General features: G+C 54.4%; 1 protein-coding gene across 2 annotated transcripts; it reads left to right on the forward strand.

Annotated features, from left to right (window-relative positions):
- The first annotated feature begins 1,404 nt into the window (after nucleotides 1-1,404).
- Nucleotides 1,405-20,636, forward strand: MTCH1 (mitochondrial carrier 1). Of its 2 annotated transcripts, none has more exons than XM_032862338.1 (12): nucleotides 1,405-1,759; nucleotides 5,653-5,737; nucleotides 9,694-9,800; nucleotides 10,286-10,363; nucleotides 10,803-10,860; nucleotides 11,229-11,280; nucleotides 12,774-12,833; nucleotides 15,750-15,843; nucleotides 18,106-18,153; nucleotides 18,346-18,413; nucleotides 18,713-18,788; nucleotides 19,787-20,636. In XM_032862338.1, exons 1-12 carry the CDS (start codon nucleotides 1,439-1,441, stop codon nucleotides 19,856-19,858), a joined length of 1,119 nt encoding a protein of 372 aa, XP_032718229.1. In that variant the 5' UTR covers nucleotides 1,405-1,438; the 3' UTR covers nucleotides 19,859-20,636. The 2 variants fall into 2 exon arrangements, with proteins under 2 accessions (XP_032718229.1, XP_032718228.1); XM_032862337.1 differs by having other exon boundaries at nucleotides 1,406-1,759; nucleotides 15,750-15,894.
- The last annotated feature ends 1,790 nt before the right edge of the window (nucleotides 20,637-22,426 follow it).

Genomic DNA, 22,426 nt, shown 5'->3' on the forward strand with positions numbered 1-22,426 from the left:
TTTGATGAAGGTTGTGTTTGAAGAGGAAAACGTGTAACTTGAAAGGGCTACAAAGCTTTGTAGTGATTGAGACCAGAAAGACCCTGGGTAAGAGAGCCCAAGGAGGGGAGAGAAGAAGGGAGGGACGTAGATGGGCAGGATTTGGATGTGGGCAATGTAGAGTAATTATTGTCAGGAGTGGCAAGGGGGGAGATGGCTTTTTAGGGGGAAAAGAGAGTCAGAGCAGCCTGCAGGAAGCCTGGACCAAGGGGTCAGAAGGCATACCTCTATTCTAAAGAACCTTCCCACAAAGAACACAGAGTAAGTACCAGATTCCCCACTGCTGTGTCCTTGCGGACTCTGGGATACTCAATTTTTTCCATATAAACATTTACTGAGAACCTCCTCTACCAGCAGGGTTGTTGGGGCTGAGAGTGGGCATGATTACAAACAGGGACAGGGTACTTGCTGTAATAAATACCTTCCTCGCAGGGCTATTACGAGGGTTGTTTTGTTTTGTTTTGTTTTGTTTTTTAAAGTAGTCTCTACACCCAGCATGAACGAATCGGGGCTGGAACTCACGACCCTGAGATCCAAACCTCAGCGGAGATCAAGAGTCAAGAGCTGGAGGCCTAATCGACTGAGGCACCCAAGGGCCCCCTCCACGATCGTTCTTGAGTTAACGTGTTGTAAAGCACTTTAACATGCCGGGCATATATAGCGAGTGTGAGTTGAAGGCCAGTTATCATTACCCATTTAAATATTAGACTTTCGTTGCCTAGCTCAGTGCCTGTGTATCCTCCCATTTAAAGATGGATTAAAACCCTCACCCCGTAGTGAGGGAGATACTCAAATACTTTAGGGCAAAATACTTTCCTAACCGTGGGCTCTAAGGAACGTTCGGCTACAAAAGAGGGAGACCACAGTAGCTAAAGGGCTCCTAAATTTGGCACAGTGGGGAGGATAAAGCGGTACGACAAGACTGGAGAGCGCGGAGGAGCTCAGACTGGAGGAGGAGGCCTCGCAAGCATCAGTGCCCCGGGTCCAGCCCGCAAAGGGGCGGGCCTAGAACTGCGGAGAAAACTCACCAAGCCGGGGAGGGGGCTTGGAAGCGCCGCAGACCGTACTGGGGCCGTCCGGCTGTCACAGCCGTCGAGCCCCGCCCCCGCCGCCTTCGGGGGGGTCCCCGGGGGAGCGCCTCGGCAGGCGGCAGGCTTCACACTTCCGGAACCCCCGGCCCGGGCCGCCCGCGACCACTTGAGCCCCGGCTTGCAGCCCAGCGTGGGGTCAGTCCCCAATCGCGCCCAAAGGCCACATCTGGCGCGTACCACTCGCCGCGCCACACACCCGCGCTCCCCCGCAATCGCGAGTGGTGCGGCCCCGCTCCGCCCCCTGACGCCTGCTAGGGGCGGGGCGCCCTTCCGTCACGTGACGGGGAGTGACCTCGCAGCCCCGCGCCATGGGGGCTTCGGACCCGGAAGTGGCGCCCTGGGCTCGCGGCGGTGCCGCGGGGATGGCGGGAGCCGGAGCAGGAGCTGGAGCTCGCGGTGGAGCGGCGGCGGGGGTCGAGGCTCGGGCTCGTGATCCGCCGCCTGCACACCGTGCACACCCCCGCCACCCTCGGCCTGCGGCACAGCCCTCCGCCCGCAGGATGGACGGCGCGTCCGGGGGCCTGGGCTCCGGGGACAACGCCCCGACCACCGAGGCTCTTTTCGTGGCGCTGGGAGCGGGCGTGACGGCGCTCAGCCACCCGCTGCTCTACGTGAAGCTGCTTATCCAGGTGCGCGGCCAGGGCGCCGCAGGGAGGTGGGGGCTGATGTGAAGGTGACAGGCCGGGATCTGGAAGAGGTTGGGGGTGGGGAATCTGTGGCGACGGATTTGGGGATGGGGCGAGGTCGGCAGGTTTAGTGGGCTGAAGGAGTGAGGGAGAAAGGAAGCGTTGAGGGACTTGGGGGTGCAGGAAAGGGGGCGAAGGGGTAGAAGCGACAGATTTGGGAGAGGATGGAAGGAACAAGGACTTTGGTGGGTGAAGGGGAGGGATCGAAGGAACGGGGAGAGGGATTTGGAGGATGAAGGAACGGAGGCCATGAACTTAGAATAGGAGGGAAGGGGCAGCATTTTAGGGCAAGTAAAGAAGCAACAGAAATGGGGGGAGGGGCGGGAAGTTTTGGCGAGTGGGCGGGGAGGAGGATTGGGGGCCAAGAGAGAATATTTAGATGAAGAGCACATACTTAAGGGGGAGGGTAGCAGGAGCTTGGGATTTGATAGAGAAGGATTTAAAGCTGTTTGAGGGGACAAAGGACTGGAGGCCAGGGCCAAAAATTTAGGAGAAAAGAAAGGGCATCAGACTCGGGGAAGTGGGGGCGCTGGGGAGGAGACAGTGGATTTAATGGTAAGGGGATTTAGTGGGAAAGGGCGAAGGCAAAAGATTTAGCAGGGGAGAGCTATGCGTTTGCAGAAGGGGGCTCTGGATTTGATGGCGACGACAGATTTGATGGGAGGGAGCAGGGTGACGCGTTTTGAGGGAGGGGAACAGATAGGGCGACGCAATGGGGGAGGGGTGTGATAGCGATTTGTCTGGAGAGGAGACCGAGGAGGAGGAGGCTTTTAGGGGGAAAGAGATGACGCATTTGGAAGAGAAAATGAAAGTCACAGCTGGGGTAGAGAGATGGGACTTACAGTCCTTGTATGGGGTGGGAATGGGTTATGGAGTTTTGGAATTGGGCAGAAGGGGCTGCTGGGACATACTGTGGCAGGATAGGTAGAGACTGGCAGAAACTGAGGCCAAGGTAGGGATGACTCTGTAGGGGCCCTTGGTGTATGGTGGTGGCCGGCAAGGCCTTGCAGATGAAGTGGGCTGCTTGAGAAAGGGAGAGATTGAGCTGGAAGGAAGCCGGGTGGAAGGAGTGCATTTGGCAGAGTTAGGTGGACAAGACTGAGATGGGCACTGTTTAGATAGGGGTGGTTCCAGCCGGGACTGATAACTGAAGATTTTGCCTAGAATTTTCTAGTGAGGAAGAGAAGGAATAGAGGGGGTAAAAATTGACATGGAGGCCAACCAAGATTTGAGGTTGGAGTTGAAGCGAATGGGCACCAGATTTACTGTCTTTGTAACAGGACCGAGAGAGTGGGAGATACAGTTGGCATGGGAGCAGTTGAAATCTGTGGTCCGAGGAATGGAACAGTAGATTTTTAGGTGTGACTGGGAATATGACAAGCAATGAGGAGATTGAGTCAGGGACACGAAGATGCCTCACTGGCATCTCATGGTAACTGAGATTTGGAAATAGCTGGTGGGGGAAGATTGAGACTGGTATTTGGTTATGATCTGGGAGCTGATTTCTTAAGGAATTAGGGCTGCATTTTCAGCTGTAGAGATTACAGGCTTGGGAGAGAAAGTGGGGGCTTTGGAACTGATGTTACCTGAGAAGCAAGGGTACCAGGGCTGAGTTTTTCATCTGACAGAGCAAGATTGGGTGAGGGCTGGGTTTTTAGGGTGGCAGCTAGGAGGGTCTCTGGGATAGAGGATGCTGGAGTACATCAGGAATTGGTGGGAGCGGGGAGGGGGTTTCACAGGAATGAAATGAGGAGCGGCTTCATGGTGGATTTGGTGTACGGTGAGAAGAGCATTGAAATACGAGTTATTTGAAGAGGGAATTGGGCCGGAGGGAGATTAGAGGGTGAAAAGAACTGGATGGGTAAGGATGGTGTCCCCAGTTGGGGTGACAGAGGTCGTCTTTGTGATCTGAACCCAGCTGGTGCTGAGTGTAACATGTTTCAGGGTGAAATCTTAATACATATACCTTGGGAATCAGCCATAGTTTGTAAAATGGCAGCTCCCAGTCTGGGGGAGGGCAAGTGGCAGGATTGGAGTGGCAGATTCGGGGGTTGGCTAGATCAAGTGGACAAGAACATGGAGTCTCGGATCGGGGTTTGTCCAAGTCAAGTTTCAGGAGTTGGAAGTTTGAGGGTGAGGAACTGGCTCTGCCAGTGTCAGGTGCAGAGCCGCAGCTCTGGCGGGGGGAGGACTGGCTTAAAAGATCTGGGGATGAACTAGGCTGCATGTGACTTGGGCACAAAGAAGGGAAACTTGAGGATGAGGGAATGGGGCTGAGATGTGTGCCTTTGGTAACTCCAGGTGGAAGTTAAATAGACTTTTGGGGGCTCTGGGGTGAAGGAACACAGCAGATTTAAAGGTGTGGGTGGAATTGCTAGGACCCCCAGATGGTGACTTGACTGAGTGAGACAGCAACAGAACAGTAGTAGCTCAGGCTTGGAGTTGAGGGTGTAAAGAGAATAGCACCTATGGAAGGGAACAAAATCAAAACTAAAGGTTTTCCAGTGAGGAGGGGAGGGAATAGGGGTTCTGACACCTTCGAGCATTTGTCCGAGAAGGGGAAAGGTCTACAGGGGGAGGGCTAACAGCTTGGGTCAGCTGGCTCATCCCTTTCCTTCAACTCCCCTGGGCTACAATTTCGTTTTTTCCAAAAGAAGGTGGCCATCATGGAGGGGTTTCTTCATGTACAGTCAGTGATGTGTCATGTAGCTCAGAATGACGTCCCCAAGTGACAGCCAGAACTTTCAAAAACACTTGACTAAGGTGAAGAAGAGAGGAAATTGGACCAGGAAAACACTAGAAGCATACCTAGTCCAGTTTTTAAGGCAGAGCTCCCCAACCTTGCCATTTCTGCTCCCTGCTACATCCAAAAGAAGCTGCTCTGGTCCAGGTGCTTGACTGCCTTCCTGTGAGGGACAGGGCTTGTGTCCTGGCCCCCTGCCCAGGAAGGGGACTTCTCGCACCCCACTTAGGTGCTAGTCTAAATACCTTGCCTCCTGCCTGGCCATAGAGTCTCTCTCCTCAACAGTTGGCAGCATCATAAATGGCCTCACCCCTCAGGAGAGACACCCCCGCCCCCAAGGGGTGTGGGTGGCTGTGTCCTCTCCTCTCCCCCATGAGTTTAACGGGTACTATAATTACAACCAGCGTCTATACAGCAAGAATTACGATAGCCCTACAGAAATGAAGGGGTCATTGTGTCACAGGGATATGAAGTAATCAAGATTAGAACACAGATGAAGAATTGTTTGAGGAGCATCCGGGACTGGAGGTAACAGTTTGCTCTGCCTGGGAGCCAGAGGGACAGACTTGTCCGCCTCTCCAGTGGGGGGCAGTCAGGAACTTGAGTGTGGGGTGCACCCTGAGGTGGCTTACTCGGAGGTGGGCCGTCTGAAGTTCGGGACTGAGATGGGGGTTTAATGTGTTTGGGTGTTGGTGCCTTTGGGATTGAGATCGGACTGAAATGTTAGCCCAGAGATGGGAATTACCTGAGATTTATTCTGAGATGAGCGCAGGGTTCAAAGTACATAAAAGGGGCTGGGGGCTTTCTGCCCTGGAAATGTCTGGAATCTGAAGGTGAGAATGTTGGGGGACAGGGTGACTTGGATTATGGGGGGGTGGGGTCCGGGACTAGACATTTCCATTGGTTGGGAGCCTGTGTGATGCTGATGGTTCTAGACTGCTGATGACATTTTTGGTACGTTTTGCCATGGAGAACGTCCAACAGGAGCGCCGTTGGAATGTGTGGGCAAAGAGGCAAAGGCCTGGGGGCATGAGCCATGAGCCGGATCAACAGTGGAATCTGACCTTGCTTTTTGTGTTTGTTGATTCTGAAGGTGGGTCATGAGCCAATGCCCCCCACCATTGGGACCAATGTGCTGGGGAGGAAGGTCCTCTATCTGCCGAGCTTCTTCACCTATGGTGAGTCTGCTTCCCAGGCTGGAAAGCCCACACAGACAAAACATCAGCCGGGAGCAGGCCCAGCTGGCCCCAGGGCACACGCAGGGGAACGTGACCCCGTGTCCGACGGGTGAGGGGGGCGGAAGGGATTGAAGTGTGCCTGGCGACAGCGGGTCGCTAGGGTGGGAGCAGGTAAACAAGACAGCTTTGGTCCAGCTCCACAGCCTGTAGCTCCTGGACACTGGACCCGTCATCCCTGCCACCCCAAGTTGTGCCTGAAAATGGGGGTCCAGGGAGGTTTCCCTCTGCCTTCCTAGCATTCTGGCCCTGTTACCAGTGTTTCTGCTTTGCTGCTACGCCAGCAGGAGGCCTTTTCCAGCAGCTTCCTGTGTTCTTTCCCTTCCTCCTCTTTCCCCTGCATTCCCCAGGCGGTGGGGCCCCCTCGAGCATCTTCCCACACTAGGCACGGAGCAGCCAGTGCCCAGGGCGTCGCGGTTCACCTCCCGCCTGCCCTGAGCGGCCGCTGGAGCTCGGCAGACTGCTTTGCTGGCCCCCGCGCTCCTGGTACGCAAAGCCGTGGCAGCTTCTTTATCCAGGCCCTTCGTGCAAGCACCCCACAGCTCCTGCTGTGGCTCTGCTGGCTAAGAGGTCTCTCCCCAGAGGCCCACCCCGGGGGAGCTCAGCCCAGGCTGCTGAGCCCACCTGGCTGCCTCTTACTGTTCATGCCCAGGCCTCTAGGCGCCGGCTGGCTCAGGCCGTCCCAGCACACCATCAGTGTCTCCCAGTGCCCACCCTCACTGGACTTCTCTAAATGTGCCCTCGTTCTCCATGTTCACAGTCGGGCTGATGCCCCCCCGCCCCCAGACTTCCTCCACTTCTGCTCTTCATACCTGTTTGGTCAGTCCAGAATGATGTCTGAACATCTCTCTGCCGAATAACCTGGGGCTTTGCCTCCTGTCACCTTTCTTTCTTTTTTTTAAGATTTTTTTTTTTTTTTTTTTACTTTGTATTTTTTACTTATTTGAAGGAGAATGAGAGCTGGAGAGAGAGTGTGAGCACACACACAGGACAAAGGAGAAGCAGGCTCCCTGCTGACTAGAAAACCGTACGAGGGACCCTGGGAGCATGACCTGAGCCGAAGGCAGACGTTTAACTGACTGAGCCATCCAGGCGCCCCCTCCCTGCCCCCTGCCTTTTTCTTTTTAATTCCACACTGTTGGCAGAATCTGATGTCATGGCTCTTCCATTTTTGCCACCATGGTGTTGAGGAGCCCATGGCCAGGCCAGACATGTCATTTTGTGGGAAAGTGTGTTCACGTTTGGTTTTATTTAGAAACAGTCCAGGAAGGGGAGGGGGAGGTCACAGAAGTGGGCGGGTGTGCTGACCGTCGCATGGAGAAGCTTTAGGGTACAGAGTGACCACGGGTTTTGTGGGAAGCTGGGGCAGCGAGCTGCCAACCCCTCCTGGTGGCTTCTGTGCGTGCTCTGGACATACGAGGGACCAAGGGTCAGAACCCAGACTGCCTCTTCTCGTGTCACACAGTGCTTCCCGAAAGCACTCAGGGTGAAGGGATCTTGACCCACATCTTGCATCTTACAGAGATGAGCAGAGTTCTGTGCCCCCACTCACCGTGAGTAGAGAAATGTTGTTTCCAGCCAGATGTTGTAAACAGACAGCCGTTGGGCAGTTGAAGATAACCGTGCCTGCTCTCATGTGAGCAAGGGGGCTCAGCTGTCTCCTATCTAGACAACATCTACTCCTCTCCAGGTTGCGATGGAAAGTGCCACATGATGTTCTTTGGTGTAACAGCCTGGAGAGTTTTTTCCAGGGACTGCAGAGAGACCGTGGAATGACTGAGCCTTGGCTGGGCCATAGGGATATTTTATACCTTTCTCTGCTCTTACTTATTCCTAAATCACCTCTGAGATGAGGGGGAAAGGGATCCTTACTCCTTTTTTTCTTTTTAAGATTTTATTAATTTATTTGACAGCGAGAGACAGAGCCAGAGAGCACAAGATGGGGGAACAGCAGAAGGAGCAGGAGAAGCAGACTTCCGGCTGAGCAGGGAGCCCAATGCGGGGCTTGATCGCAGGACCCGAAGGCAGATGCTTAACTGATTCAGTTAACTAAACTGATTCAGTCACCCAGGCACCCCATCCTTTCTCCCTTTTTACTGATGGGCAAATCCGATAGAAAGAGGCTAAGTGACTCACTCTTGATCACACTGAGGCTTTATCCTGCCTGCCTCTCTCGCTGCCTGGAGCTCCCCTCCCCCAAAACAAACCTTCCTCCTGCCTGTTCACTCTGCGAAGCAGGGCACCCTGCCATGTCACCCAGTGTCCGGTCCCCTCCTATTCCTCTATTTCCAGCCCTACCCTTATCTCAGAAAGCCACATATGCAGGGAACAGGTGCTCTCCGGCCCCACTGAAAGCCTCTTCTAGCAGTGACATTGAATTTGTTGGGTTGGCGGACATGTTGCCGTGGAGAGAAAGGCGCTTTTGCTGGTTTCTGCCACTGCGTGGTGCTAAGGAGCTGAAGTTGGGTCTGGGAGGGGAGCACAGTATTTGGGAGAAAGTTCTGCTAGCTTCTATTCTAGGTATGCAGGTTTATAAGAATACATCACTTTGGGGCGCCTGGGTGGCTCAGTGGGTTAAAGCCTCTGCCTTCGGCTCAGGTCATGATCCCAGGGTCCTGGGATTGAGCCCGGCATCTGGCTCTCTGCTCCGCAGGGAGCCTGCTTCCCTTCCTCTCTGCCTGCCTCTCAGTCTACTTGTGATCTCTGTCTGTCAAATAAATAAATAAAATCTTAAAAAAAAAAAAAAAAGAATACATCACCTTTTTGAACATAGTTTAAAAGTTTATATTAAAATAATGGAACTTTGGATCGAGCATGTGATTGGCTCAGTTGGTAAAGCACGTGACTCGATCTTGGGGTGCAGAGGTTACTTAAAAAAAAAATAAAATCTTTAGAGACACCTGGGTGGGTCAGTTGGTTAAGTTTGGTTTTGGCTCAGGTCATGGTCTTGGTTTTGGCTCAAGTCATGATCTCCGGTTCTGGAATCAACCTGACATCGGGCTCCACGCTCAGTGCAGAGTCTACTTGTCCTTCCTCTGCTTGTTGCCACCATCTGTTCCCCACCACCCCTCACATGCTCTCACTTTCTCAAATAAATAAATCTTAAAAAGAAAGAAAAAAGTACTGACTCATTCAGGTAGGGTCCAACTTCCCTGACTGCTTATGTTTTTTTCTATAGAACAGTTCACTGGTGCCTGTTTTGGTTACTTCTCCACTAGCTGTGTCCCATCCCCCCACCCCCACCTACTCTCCCCACGCCCTGCTGTGATTCATAAATGCTACTATGTACCAGGTGGGAGCCTGGGTGCAGCACAGTGACAGTGACAGGATGAGGACGGCCTTCTCCATGGTGTGCTCAGGGAATGCTCTTTCTTCCTTTTTCCCTTTCTTCTCCCTTAGGTTGCAAACTTCATCATTGCCTGTGGGCACTCTCTGCCTTTTTGCTTTTTTTCTTGCCCCCAAGGAAAACATTTTTTAAAAAATTAATTTATTTTTCCAGTGTGGGGCTTGAACACATGATGCCGAGATCAAGCGCTGAATGCTCCCCTGACCGAGCCAGCCAGGCGCCCCAAGAGAAACTTTTTATGAGCAACAGAAGTGGTTTCTGGGTTGTAGCACTGAAGTTGCTGAGTTAAAATACCATATCCCAGCTTGCCAAATATTTCTTCAAAGTTAAAATATGTGACTTTGTTGGTTGAAAATACATTCTGAAGGTTTTACCCAGAGAAATGGGCTAGAGAAGACTTTGGAGTTGGGGCCCAATTGCATCTGGAGTTTTGGATAGAAAGCTGCTCCTTCTGTGACCGAGGGACAGGACACGTTTGGTCTGGGAGTGAGTGTGATGTGGAGTGAGTTCGTCTGGCCCCAGACGTGATGCGGCCATCTCTGCTTTCTTATAGCCAAGTACATCGTGCAGGTGGATGGGAAGATAGGGCTTTTCCGAGGCCTGAGCCCCCGACTGATGTCCAACGCCCTCTCCACGGTGACCCGGGGCAGTATGAAGAAGGTGAGCCTGGGGCAAAGCCAGGAGCAGTTACCTGAGGTTCCCCCAAGTTCCCTGCCAGCCCCAGTGGTGGCTGTGTGCACCGTAGCGAGGGCTGTACACCCTGGCGGCCCAGGACTGTGTTTCCTTGATTGGGAAGTGTCCTGCCCTGTAGTCCTCCTGCTTGCCCACAACTGTGACACCATGCCGGCAGGGGCTCCCTCCCAACCCCTGGAGCTCCAGCCCTGGAGTAACTGGAGGTGGACCCAGCTGCAGGGAAAATTGCAGGAGCTGGTTCCTGCTATCCCTGTCTCTTAAGTATGATATTTAAAAGATATAGCTGTACTTTGCTTTTGGCCCTCCTTTGTTTTATTCTGTTTTGTTTTTAATTAAGTAAGCATGACGCCCATGTGGGGCTTGAGCTCGAACTCACAACCCTGAGATTGAGAGTTGCATGCTGTCCGACGGAGCCAGCCACGTGCCCCACTTCTTTGTTTTTTGTATCTCAGGTTTTTCCTCCAGATGAGATCGAGCAGGTTTCCAACAAGGATGACATGAAGACTTCTCTGAAGAAAGTAGTGAAAGAGGTGGGTATCTAGAGCTGGGAGAGGGAGGGGCCCTGGGAGGGCAGTCTGATTATTTCTCACCGCAGAGTGGACCGGGTCATTGAAGAGACACAGATTTGGCTCCTCGTGTGTGTGTGTGTGTGTGTGTGTGTGTGTGTGCGCGCGCGCGCGCTCTCACTCACACACATGTGGCTAGGGTAGGACATGGAAGGAACCCTGTCCGCATACCCTAAAGAATACCAGAAAGCCTCTTGACTATCATGGGGTCTAGTGCAAGACTTAGTAGCACTCCTCAGTAAGGGAAGTGGGGGTTGGCTGATAAGTGGGGTGATCCCAGGTTGGCTGACCCCACCGGGAGCTGTGGGATCCCAGTTTTTCCCTTGTAAGAGCTTATGGTTCCCCGGGAGTGCCAGGTCCCAAGAGAGGGCAAACTGAGTCCCCACCCTCTGCTTTCTTCCAGACCTCCTACGAGATGATGATGCAGTGTGTGTCCCGCATGCTGGCCCACCCCCTGCATGGTGAGCCACCCCAGGGGAGACGGCTTCTCCACTGTGGGGTAACCCCTCATGGGCCATAGCCAGGCAGGCGGTGGTGGATCACTGGGAAGTACAGTCGTGTGGGGGTCCTTTCCTGGAACCGCACTGAGGAGAGATTGGCAGGGAGTCCTGTCCAGAGGGAGCCAGGGCCCTTCCTGGGCAGAAGAAACAGGATGCCGTGGTCATGGGGTATGATGGGAATCCCTGAGGCCCTCCTGCCCTCCTGCGCTGACACAGGCCATGCATGGTGGCCACGGCAGCAGGCAACCCCCCCACCCCACCACACACACACACTGGGTTGCCCTGGGCTTTGGCCACCATGTCACCCTTGTGTGTTTCTTTTTCCTCAGTCATCTCAATGCGCTGCATGGTCCAATTTGTGGGACGGGAGGCCAAGTACAGGTGGGTGATTCTTCAGAACTGGCAGGAGCGGCCACTCAGAGTCTGCTGGGACAGGCCGCGCTGGGGTCAGGTGCTGTCCTTCTTCTGCCCTCAGTCTCATGCTAGCTTCAGGGGAACATGGCAGGGGGTGCCATGGTCGATGTCCCGAGCCTTTGCTCATCTCCATCGTGTGTCCAGGGCTGCCCTGGCTGATTCTGGCAGCCCTGCAGAGGGGGTGAGTGGGAGCAGAGTTGGCTCAGATTGTGCCCCTCAGGACTGAGCTAGGGTTCCCTCCTGGACCCTCAGTTATGCCCTGAACCATTTAGCTCATTTTGTTTTCTGCTAAGAGGCTTTCCCCCTGTGGGCGTGGCCCCGTCCCCTCAGTGGTTCACCAGTACTCACCCAGCATCTGTTGTGCCCACCCCTGAGCTGGGAGCTGTGGGGACGTAGCTGTGGGGCCACAGCCCTCACCCGTGGCAGTTCTGCCCTCCCTGGCCCCCTAAAGCTCAGTGCAGGACAGTGGGAGGAGGCTAGAGGCACATGGCAGGAGGACAGTCTCTGGGACCTTTCCTAAGACTCTCAGTTCCTGGCTTCTGTTGTTTCTACAGCCGTCCTGTGGTTCCACTGCCATGGCCCCATTTTGGGTTCACTAGTGGGAAATTGGCCTATTGTCCCAAACTGAAATGTAATGGTGGTTGACAGGAGCTGGAGGGGAGGATGCGGCTAAGAGCCCGGGTGGGCCAAGCTGCATTCAGGAAGAAGGGCTGTGGGGCCTGGCAGGGCAGGGGCCTGGGAGCAGCCTAGCACTAGGGCCTTGGCTCCCACCATTTGCAGCTTTCTTTTAGGTTTCCCCTGCTGCCTAGGCTTTGGAGGAGGTCCACGTAGGACAGGCTGCTCGGCATCACTAGCCCCAGGTCCCAGAGATGGCTCTTGAACCTCCTTTGCATTTCATACCGAAAGCAGCAGCCTGTCCTTGGATCTCTGAGCTTCTGCCGGGGTTGGGGGGTGGGGGGGGTGCCTTTTTCCAGGCTGCATCTGGGCTATCTGGTTCCAGGGTCTCCTGCAGGGCCCCCTGCTCGTTCTCTGCCCCATGGGCAGGTGGGTCCCCACTTGCTACCCCTCCTGCTGTCCCGCTGTCGGGCATGCAGACCTTCTCTGCCCGAAGGCTGCTTCAGGGCTGTTGTCTTTGCAGTAGCCCAGACTGGAAACCTAATGGCCAAATTCCACCAGATCCCCAGAAAGCAGCAGCAGGGAACCGCTAGGCTTCTCCTGGGGTGAGGGCTTTCCCGTCTCCGTGAACTGTAAATACCCTTCACCCCCAGACAAGCGCCCTCTCGTCTTCGCTGCTTGGGTTCTGCCTGGTAACAGAGCCTTCCCCCAACCCACCTGCCTCCCTATCCAGGCCAAGACTAGCCGGCTCAGTTCTAAGCAGGATGGTGGGCTCCCCACTTCACCAGGGGCTGAGCTCCAAGGTGACCGGGGGACCTCATATCCCTGTCTTCCCTTCTTCACAGTGGTGTGCTGAGCTCCATCGGGAAGATTTTCAAAGAGGAGGGTCTGCTGGGATTCTTTGTGTACGTGAGTTTCTGTACCCCATAGCTGGCCTCGTGGCATGGCTCTACTAACAGATACCTTCTTGACCTCTCAGGCCATAGCCGCCAGGCTCAGACTAACCATGGGGCTCTGCCCCTCCCGCGCAGCTGCATTCCGGCTCCGTAGAGCTCCGTGGCATGTGTGAGCCACGGATTACCGGGACCAAAGCTGCTCGGCCCTTTGCAGATCACGGCTCGCACAGACATGGTACTGTTTGTCCAGCACACGGGGTTGGGATGGGCGGGGGGCGGGGAGACAGACTGACTGGCCCTCCGCCAGACCTTGTCCCTTGGCACTGGGGATGGGAGCGGGCTGATCTTGCTGAGCCGGGCTACCGTGTTTAACATGGCGGGTATTGCACGAAACAATCTGATCTCCGGCTTCTGGAAGGTCAGGACACGTGACTCTGCTGGGCCTGTCTTTGTGCCAAGCAGCCAGCAGCAGGGGCCCTTCGCCTCCCGAGGCCCACAGACCCCCGCCCTCCTGGGTGTCTCACGCCCACCTCAGGTCACCTGTAAAACAGAAAGCTTATACTGAAAAGACCGTGTCCAGATGGAACAAACCACAAGCAGATCCCAGAGCCACGCCGGACAGCTGTCTTGTATTTGCCTTGTTAAGGTCTGGGCTGGGACCGACACGCTGTTATGTACATAACATACTGGATAATGGGGTTCCCTGTTCATTCACTGTGGTTTGTAGTTTGTAGTTGGTCAGGTTTCTATGTAGGGTCTCACTTAACCAAGAAATGACCATGTAGGTGCACACATGTGTATATGGTTCTCACCAAGAGGGGGTTTTGCCCCCAGGAGATGCTTGAAATGTCTGGAGACGATTTTTGGTTGTCACAATTGGCAGCTGGTGGGTAGAGGCCCCAGATGCTCTTAGCCGTCCTGCAGTGCAGAGGTCAGCCCCCCCACAGCGAGGCACGATCTGGTCCTCCATGTCAGGAGTGCTGGGACCGCCAGGCCTTGATAAATACACACAAACACACACACTCAGTTTTTTAGGATTTGATTTATTTATTTGACAGAGATCACAAGTAGGCAGAGAGGCAGGCGGAGAAAGAGAGGGGGAAGCAGGCTCCCTGCTGAGCAGAGAGCTCGATGTGGGGCTCAATCCCAGGACCCTGGGGTCATGACCTGAACCGAAGGCAGAGGCTTTAACCCACTGCGCCACCCAGGAGCCCCTACACTCACACTCTTATATTCATACACATATATGTACACATACGTATGCATACGTATAAGCCTATGTGAATAAGTATATGTGTGCATAAAGGGTACATCAGAACATAAAACAACATGTCACCACCTCTGGTCGTTTTCACACTCACTGTATAGAGCTCTCTTTCCTGGTATGAAGGGATTCTGACTCGACACGTACCTGTGCATCAGGTTCTGTTGTGCTTCACGTGTGTGCGGTCCAGGTGACACCTGTACATGTTCCCACACCGAGAAGGCCCCAGAACGCATGTGAGTGGTTAGTCTGAGCACAGGTGGAGGCATCAAGATTGGCGATTGCATTCGAGAAGTTTCAGTTTCTTCATATCCCTTATCACCTTGATGTGTGGCACATATTCTTTTTTTTATTAATTATCTTTATTACATAAACTGTATTATTTGCCCCAGGGGTACAGGTGTGTGAATCACCAGGTTTACACACTTTACAGCACTCACCGTAGCATATACCTTTCCCAATGTCCATAACCCAACCACCCTCTCCCTACCCCCCACCCCCGGCCACCCTCAGTTTGTTTCCTGAGATTAAGAGTCTCTTACGGTTTGTCTCCCTGCCTGGTCCCATCTTGTTTCATTTTTTCCTTCCCTACCCCCCAAATCCCCCACCCTGCCTCTCAAATTCCTCATATCAGAGAGATCATGTCAGAGATGATGATTGTCTTTCTCTGACTGACATATTTCGCTCAGCATAATACCCTTTAGTTCCATCATGGCACATATCCTTTTGAACTCTTCAAATATTTTGAAATAAGAGTTGCGCTTATTCAGAACTCTCTGCCACACCTCCCAAGAGATAGCCCTTCTTCTCCAGGAGAGTTTTCCAGGTCACTCTGTATCTAAACAAGCAGATAAACACATTGAAAGAAACAGCAGCAGCACGCAGGACTCGTTGATCTCTGGCCTTTTGCCTGTATTTTTGGGGTCTTTTGTAGCAATTTGGAGGGCTGTTTCTTCTGAAGGCCATCTCTTTTAACAGTCAGCCCTCCTTGCAGAAGCTTGTATGGAATGTCTTCAGTGGAACATTCTAGGGGTGAAGACAATAGATGCATCAAGCCAAGTGCTTTGTGGGAGTGGATTAGATAAAGAGTCCAGGAGAAAATATAAATGTGTAGACCCTGTTTCCTAATCTGCATTTGAAAATCCCAGATTTAGCAACATTCATATCTCTGTGGTTGGAAAACCACTTGTGAGACTTTAACCCACTGAGCCACCCAGGCGCCCTTTTTTTTTTTTTTTTTTAAAGATTTTATTTATTTGACAGACAGAGATCACAAGTAGACAGAGAGGCAGGCAGAGAGAGAGAGAGGGAAGCAGGCTCCCTGCTGAGCAGAGAGCGCAATGCGGGACTCGATCCCAGGACCCTGAGATCATGACCTGAGCCGAAGGCAGCGGCTTAACACTTGTGAGACTTTAAACTAATTTGTGGCCTCAGATGTGGCCTGTGACAACACCCCACCCCCCATGGAGAAAAGAACCCCTCCCTCCTGGTGTGGCTAGCTGCCAGCCCACATGGCCCCTGGAGGCTGTTTTCCTGAGGCTGTACTTTGGATATGCTGACGTTTTGAGCTTGGAACATCCTTGTCTCCTTCCTGGGCATGGAGCCCCCAAGAAATGGTCCCCTCCCTCCCCCTGCTTATCTTTGCTCACCTTGTTTTTTAGCGGCTTAATCCCTCACCTCCTGGGAGATGTGGTATTCTTGTGGGGCTGTAACCTGCTGGCCCACTTCATCAATGCCTACCTGGTGGATGACAGCGTGAGTGACACCCCAGGGGGGCTGGGAAACGACCAGAATCCAGGTTCCCAGGTTGGTTGGAACAAGGACTTGTCAATTTTCCGTGTACTGCTGATACCAGGGTCTGGGGCAGATTCAGGACCCTGCGATCCTTAGCACCAGGCCCTCAGGGCTAGAGAGGGTCTCTGGGGAGTGGTCCAAAAGGACCCCCTTTATTTTTTTTTTAAAGACTTATTTATTTGAGAGAGAGCGAGAGCGAGCACGCGTGCACGTACAACTTGGGGGAGGGGCAGAGGGAGAAGGAGTCCCAAGCAGATTCCCCACTGAGCTCAGAGCCCGACATGGGGCTCGATTCCCAGGACACTTGAGATCATGGCCTGAGCTGAAATAAGAATTGGGCACTTAACCGACTGAGCCACCCAGGTGCCCCCTAAAAGGACCTCTTGTGCTGGGGTCAGCTTTGCCTCTGAGGAGAGTGGGCTCAAGAGAGAGGAGATTCAAGATCTGTAACCAGACGTGGAGGAGTTCATGGAGTGCCCCTCCTTAGGCAGCTTTAGAAATAAAACAGACCCCAGCTTTTCCAAGGCGATGACCCAGCAGTGAATCCGGAAATCAGGATACAGACTAGCTCATAACCCTTTAACTTTTGCTTGATGTTTTATGTTTATGTGAACATTATGACATTTGGTTCCCAACAGCACCCCAGTTGTGAAGGGAACAGTGCAGGTGTAATGTCCCATTTTACTGGTAAAAAGTTGAGACCCAGAGATTGAAAGGCTCTCCTGAAGCACTTGGCTAGGAATCAACAGGGTTGGGACTAGGTCTTTCCCTGTCCTGGGCTGGGGGCTCTTGCCCAGCCCTGAGGCTTTCTAGGTCGCCTGGGAAGTGTCCCTGCAGATGTACCCTACGATTTCCGTAGCAGTGGTCTATCTATACAGCCTGGTCTACACAGTCCTTAGCAGGCTGGGTCAGGCATAGGGAAGCGTTAGTTTTGAGATGCTAAAAGGTGCTTGGTTAAGAAAGGTATCTAGAGACCTGATGGATTGAGTAGCTCGGCCTGAACCAGGATGAGTTGGGAGCAGTGATGGGCGGGAGATTCCCGGGAGCCAGACATTCTAACAGCGCGATTGCAAGCCCCAGGAGGATAAGCGAGCTGGGGACCTGTCTGTAAGAGTCACCTCGGGTGGGGTGGGGGCTCATGGTCTGCGTGTGTCTGTGTCTGGGCATGTGTCTGTGTGGTGAGGAATGTCCCCACCCTAGCTGAAAGCCCTCTGCTCAGCGGGAAGTTGGGTCTGGTCATTTGACTTGGGTAGGTGAGTCCTGTTGGCCTTTCAGTGTCGGCAAATTCAGCTGGTTCCTTGGAGACCAGCTCCCACATACCCAGGGTCTGCCCCTTTCTCAGGGCCTTGTGGATGGGGGAGCTGCTGCCATCACATACACAGCAAGGCTGGGGCCCTGGGGGGTGTGGTGTCCCACAGCTGATTGGCTTTCTCCAGCTTTATGGAAAGGGGTTTTCAGGTGCTCTTCTGTGTGTGGCTTAAAGGCTCAGATGAGGCTGCCGTTCCCACAGAGGGCTGGGCAAGGCCACGTCCGAGGTTGCAGGGTATCCGTCTGCTGGGATGGCCATGCGGCACGAGGCTGAGGCACAGGGAGGTCCCCCTTCCTAGAGAGGGGCTGTTTTCTAGGCAAAGTAGGATTCAGATGTTTGGGGTCCGAAGGGGGTGAGAGCTTGGTAAGGTGGGGCCATATGGCCATAAGTTGAGAGTTTCCCCTCCCCTTTTGCTGTAGGACCAGGATTTTGCGTCTGGGGAGTTGGGTGGGTGTCTGTTTTCTCACTCAGTAAGCACTTAACTGAGCACCAAGTGTGTGCTGAGCCCTGGACACTGATCAAGGCAGACACAGGCCAGACCCTTGCAACTCACAGCTTAGTGGGGTGCACAGGCCAACAGCTGGTATGATCCTCCTTAACAGGGTCTGCACCTCTGCTCCTCACCATCCCAGGCTGGGTCTCGGGAGTCCTATTATTCTGCTCCCCCTGCTTCTGCCTTTCAGGCCTTCTCTTGGCTCTGGCTCCGGCTCTAAGGCCACCAAAGCCACTGGCAGGCCCTAGAAGGGAACACCGTATCTGCTGTGGTGTGAGGAGACCCGAGCCCAGACGGGGTGTGAGGCCAGTGTATGGGGTCAGGTTGGGGGGCCCCAGACCAGGCAGCATGGGGTCAGAGTGCTTCTCTGAAGGGCCGCCCACAGTGCCTGTAACAAACTGGTTTTCCTTTCTGTCTCTAGTTCAGCCAGGCCCTGGCCATCCGGAGCTATACCAAATTTGTGATGGGGGTAAGTCAAGCCAGCGGCTCAGCCAGCTGCCCTTTCTCCTTCCCTGCGGGCCCGAGTGGGGCTTGGGAGGCTGGCTCTGGTGATAGCTAGAGGCAGGCCCGGGTGTAGGGTATTGGCACAGTATGCCCTTGCTCCCTGAGTCGGGAACTGTGGCCGTGGGGTCACTGCCACTCTGGTCTCCCTGGGTTTCAGATTGCAGTGAGCATGCTGACCTACCCCTTCCTGCTGGTCGGTGACCTCATGGCTGTGAACAACTGCGGGTAGGTGTGCGCCCCTCCTCCAGGCAGCCTGCCGGGGCTGTGGGGGACAGGGCGTCCAGTTCAGCCTGTCCCCGGCGCTCTGCTTTCTCCTGCCTGGTCTGTGCGTAGGCTGGCCACCCCCACCACCCGCCAGGTACCCCAGCATCCTCTGGGATTCACTGCGCCCCCGCCCCAGTCTGCATCCGTGATTCGGGGATGTGGGTGGTGGCAGCTCCAAGACGTTCCTTGAGCTCTCCTTCTCCTTGGCTGAGCCATCTCCCCCCGGTCAGTGGGTCTGATGCGCTCTCCTTCCTGGGTAGGCTACAGGCCGGGCTTCCCCCGTACTCCCCCGTGTTCAAGTCTTGGATCCACTGCTGGAAATACCTGAGCGTGCAGGTAAGCAAGCTCCCAACAGAGGCGTGTCTTCCCCCACCCCACCCGCCATTCTTTCCCCACACCAATCAGGTCAGATGGTTTTGAGGGCTTTGCATTGTGTGGAAAGATGAGAGATTGTCTTGGGGCCTGATGTTGTCACAGGGTGCATTAAGAATACAGACTCCTGGTTTAAGGCATTTTCGTTAAATTTTCACTTTATTTTAGAAAGGATGGGAGGGTGCTAGATCTGAATTTCCTTATAGATTTTGCGAAAGACAGTCTCCCTTTCTTCAACTCTTAAAGATTCTGAGAAGAGAACTCTGAGGGAGCCCACGGAGTAGGTGGTGAAGCCCAATATCTTAGCCCTTGAGTAATATGGCTGCCGTGTCTGAGGCCAACCCTTCACTTCCGCAAGACATCCCCACTGCCCGGGAGAACCTGAGGCTTGAGCTGGGCCATGTGGCGTGGGTGCCAATCTTGGGATTTTGTGTTCTCTGCCCAAGCACCCTCCTGCCGGCCTGGAGCCCTTGGTCCCAGAGGTAACGGATGCAGGCGTCTGGCGCAGGGCAGACCCTTGCCTTGGTCTAGCCTTGGTTTGCCTTGAAGTCAAACCAGCACCCCGATAGCCCTCAGGGCTGAGAAGTGGATGGATGGGAGGGAAGCAGTCGGGGCAAGAGGCAGACCCCATTCTTCACAGCAGCTTGAGTCAGGCCTCCTTCCTTCATGTCCTATGGGCATTAGGGAGTCCCAGAAGTCTCTGAATCCAGAAGGGCAACAAGTCTCCTCTTAGCCCTAGCGACACTGGACACACTTCAAAGGGAACTGAACTGCCCCCTTGTGCTTCAGTACAGGGCATATTCTGACCTTGCCCTCTAGGACTGCCAGCCTACGCCCACAGCCCCGATCCTGGGGTCTTTGAGCCGCTGGTCCCCTCCTTTGGCTCCTGCTGGCCTTGCCCTGGGGCGGGACGAGAAGTGTGACCTCCCTGGTCACTGACCCACCCGTTCCTTCCAATCCAGGGCCAGCTTTTCCGCGGCTCCAGCTTGCTTTTCCGCCGGGTGTCCTCAGGATCATGCTTTGCCCTGGAGTAACCTGAATCCCCTGAAAAAAACACAGTGTCTCAGCCTGGCCACCGCAGGTGGGGTGTGGTCATCTCGGGCACCTGTCAGATGAGTCCGACCCAGCAATACCTCGTTGTGCTCCGGCTAGCGGGGCTTTGGTTTCCACATTTGCCGTGTGTCTGTCCAGAAGGGGAGGTTGGGGAGAGGCTGCCCCCAGGGGATGGGTTACCCGTTAGACCTGGGAAGGTGCGGGTGAGGCTGGAGAATTGAGGCAGAACCCCCTTCCTTCACAGATTTGCCGAGTCTGCCCTGTGCAAGGGGCCAGAGACTGGCTAACGGAGGTCCAGCTAGGATGGGAAAAGGCTCACTGGGTCAGATCCCACCCCCCACCCCACCCATACCCACCACAGCCCCAGCCATCATCCTGCAGCTCAGCTGCGAGCACTGCTCTTCTGCTTTGTAAATAGGGCCTGGGCCCCTTGCACGAGGCCATCATCATGTCCAGGCCTGTGCTTGGAAGCTCGCGCTAGGTACTGCCTTCATGTTTCTCAACACTACTCCTCTGACACGAAGGTGGCACCTTCCGAAAGGAAATCATGTGACTTCTCTGAATGTGTCTCCCTCCTCAAACGCTCCTCTGGTCAGTTCCATGGTGAGGACTTAGGTGTGGGATCTGCTTCCCTGCGCGCTTGTCAATGCCCGGAAGTTAGGCAGGCCGCTGTCTCTCATACTATTCGGTTTAAAAGTTCCCGATAAGATTTGACCTTGTCTCCCTCTCTCAAATAAAATGTATTGGTGGTGATTTGGAGTTTGGTGGGGAGCGTGTTATTTTTATGACCATAGCAGCTGTCCGCGGGGTCCTCCTCGGCCCCTGTGCTTGTGTGAGAAGGGGTCACAGGTGGCTTAGCCTGGGGATGAGAAGTGCTGGGCCTTGGCATAGATCAGCCATGGGGGAGGCCATTGGAGGATCCCGTGAATCAGACAAGGTCAAGGTGCCAGGTTACAGAGCAACAGCGAGAGCATAGGCCTACGAGCAGGAAGGCAGTGCCTGTGATGCCCTCCCATGCATCAGAAACTTCCACCCACACCCCTCCTGGTGTCAGAAAGTTCTCCCCGCACCCCTCTTGGCTCAGCCCCGCTTGCCCATGACTGTCTCAGGTTGTGCCGAGAGTTGTTTGGCATAGTGGTCGTGGGGTTACAGCAGAAGGGGGAGAGTGGGCCCACCAAAGACTGAGCTCTGCCTTCTCTGGAAAAGGCACAGCTCCCTTAATTTGCTTCTGCCCAACACCCAGGTTTGTAAAACCAGCAGAACTTACAGATGGAACTCCTCTGGGGACCTCTGGTTTTCCATCTGATGGGGTCTGAGTACCAGTTGGGGTCCAGCTGGGTTCCCCGAGTGTTTCTCTGCCCTTGCTCTAGGGGAGTGGTTTCGGAGAGCTGGGGGTCTGGTGACTTTGGGCTGGGTCACCCCCAGGGAGGCCCCCCCGAGGTGCTTTGGCTGAACCAGTTTTCCCCTGGGGCCCTAGTAGCCATTGACTTGAGGGCAGTTTCCTTTGTGTATCCTTGTTCCCCGGGGGTGCAGGAGCCTACCTGTGTGGGCGTCCTGTGAGGGCCACTGGTTGAGGCCTCTGAGGCCCCACTCTCACTCCAGATGGCTGAATCGCCAAGGGAAGGCGGGAGCATAGGTGAGAGGGCCAGGCCTGGCTGGCGCCATTTCTTTAGAGAAGGAAGGCCTTTCAGAGGCATGTCTGTCTCCCAGCATGTGACCTTTCTCCAGCCCACTGTGGTTTTACCCCAGCACTGACCACTGGTGGGGGGTGGGGCAACTTTTCTTCCTGTCGCTCTGCCCTCGAATCCTATTTTTTCCATTGATTCCTTCCTGTGGTCCCCCCAGATGTAGGGCACTCTGGAACGTGAGCTGGGCTGGCGCTGAAGAGCCCCTCTGACGGCCACCCCCTCAGACATTTGGAGAGGCCACCTCTGGCCAAGAGTGGGCCATGGGTGGGCGTGGCAGGTCACCCTGAGGAGAGCCAGCGCTGCTGCCAAGTCGTCCCTGGGGACTTGCGAATCAGAACGGCGAGAACCAGAACCAGAAATGGCGAGAAAATCCCTTTGATGCTTTGTCTCAGTTTTTAGTTGAGCAAAGTACAGGTTTTACCCCTAATGTTTTTCAGGTCAATATATAGATGTGGTTATTGTGCGTGTTAAATGCCCCCTTTGCCAGACCCTTCTGTGTTTGAGGGCTGAGGTCTCACCTACCGTTGGAGCACCTAGTATTTCACTGTCAAGTCCTGGAAGCTAGAGTGGCAGGGTTTTTAGCTGAGAAAGGAGATGGAGTTGGACTGGGGTAGGAAGGGAGCTGAGCCGTCAGCAAAAGGAGGGGTGACAGGAGTGGGAATGTCCTCGTGGGCAATTAGTCTCCATCCACTCCTCCTGGAAAAAGCAATTCTGATGGACAAAGCTGGGGAGTCCTCTGGTAGGCCTTTTGGGGCCCCTTGTGGTGAAGCCTGCGTTGGTAATGGTGGCCTTTGCTGGGTCCTAGTGTAGCCCTTGTTGCTTTGCCAGCCCCAGATGCCTGAGAGCTCTGTGGCAGAGTGC

The sequence above is a fragment of the Lontra canadensis genome, unplaced genomic scaffold, assembly GCF_010015895.1.
Source record: "Lontra canadensis isolate GAN:19392208 unplaced genomic scaffold, GSC_riverotter_1.0 scaffold23, whole genome shotgun sequence".
Taxonomy (NCBI): domain Eukaryota; kingdom Metazoa; phylum Chordata; class Mammalia; order Carnivora; family Mustelidae; genus Lontra; species Lontra canadensis.

Excerpts from the sequence above, each read along its gene's own strand:
- MTCH1 (XM_032862337.1), top strand. The coding sequence starts at position 1,439 with ATGGGGGCTTCGGACCCGGAAGTGGCGCCCTGGGCTCGCGGCGGTGCC. Across the intron at positions 11,281-12,773 it reads GGACGGGAGGCCAAGTACAG|TGGTGTGCTGAGCTCCATCG; the intron begins GTGGGTGATTCT and ends CCTTCTTCACAG. Across the intron at positions 18,789-19,786 it reads GGAAATACCTGAGCGTGCAG|GGCCAGCTTTTCCGCGGCTC; the intron begins GTAAGCAAGCTC and ends CTTCCAATCCAG.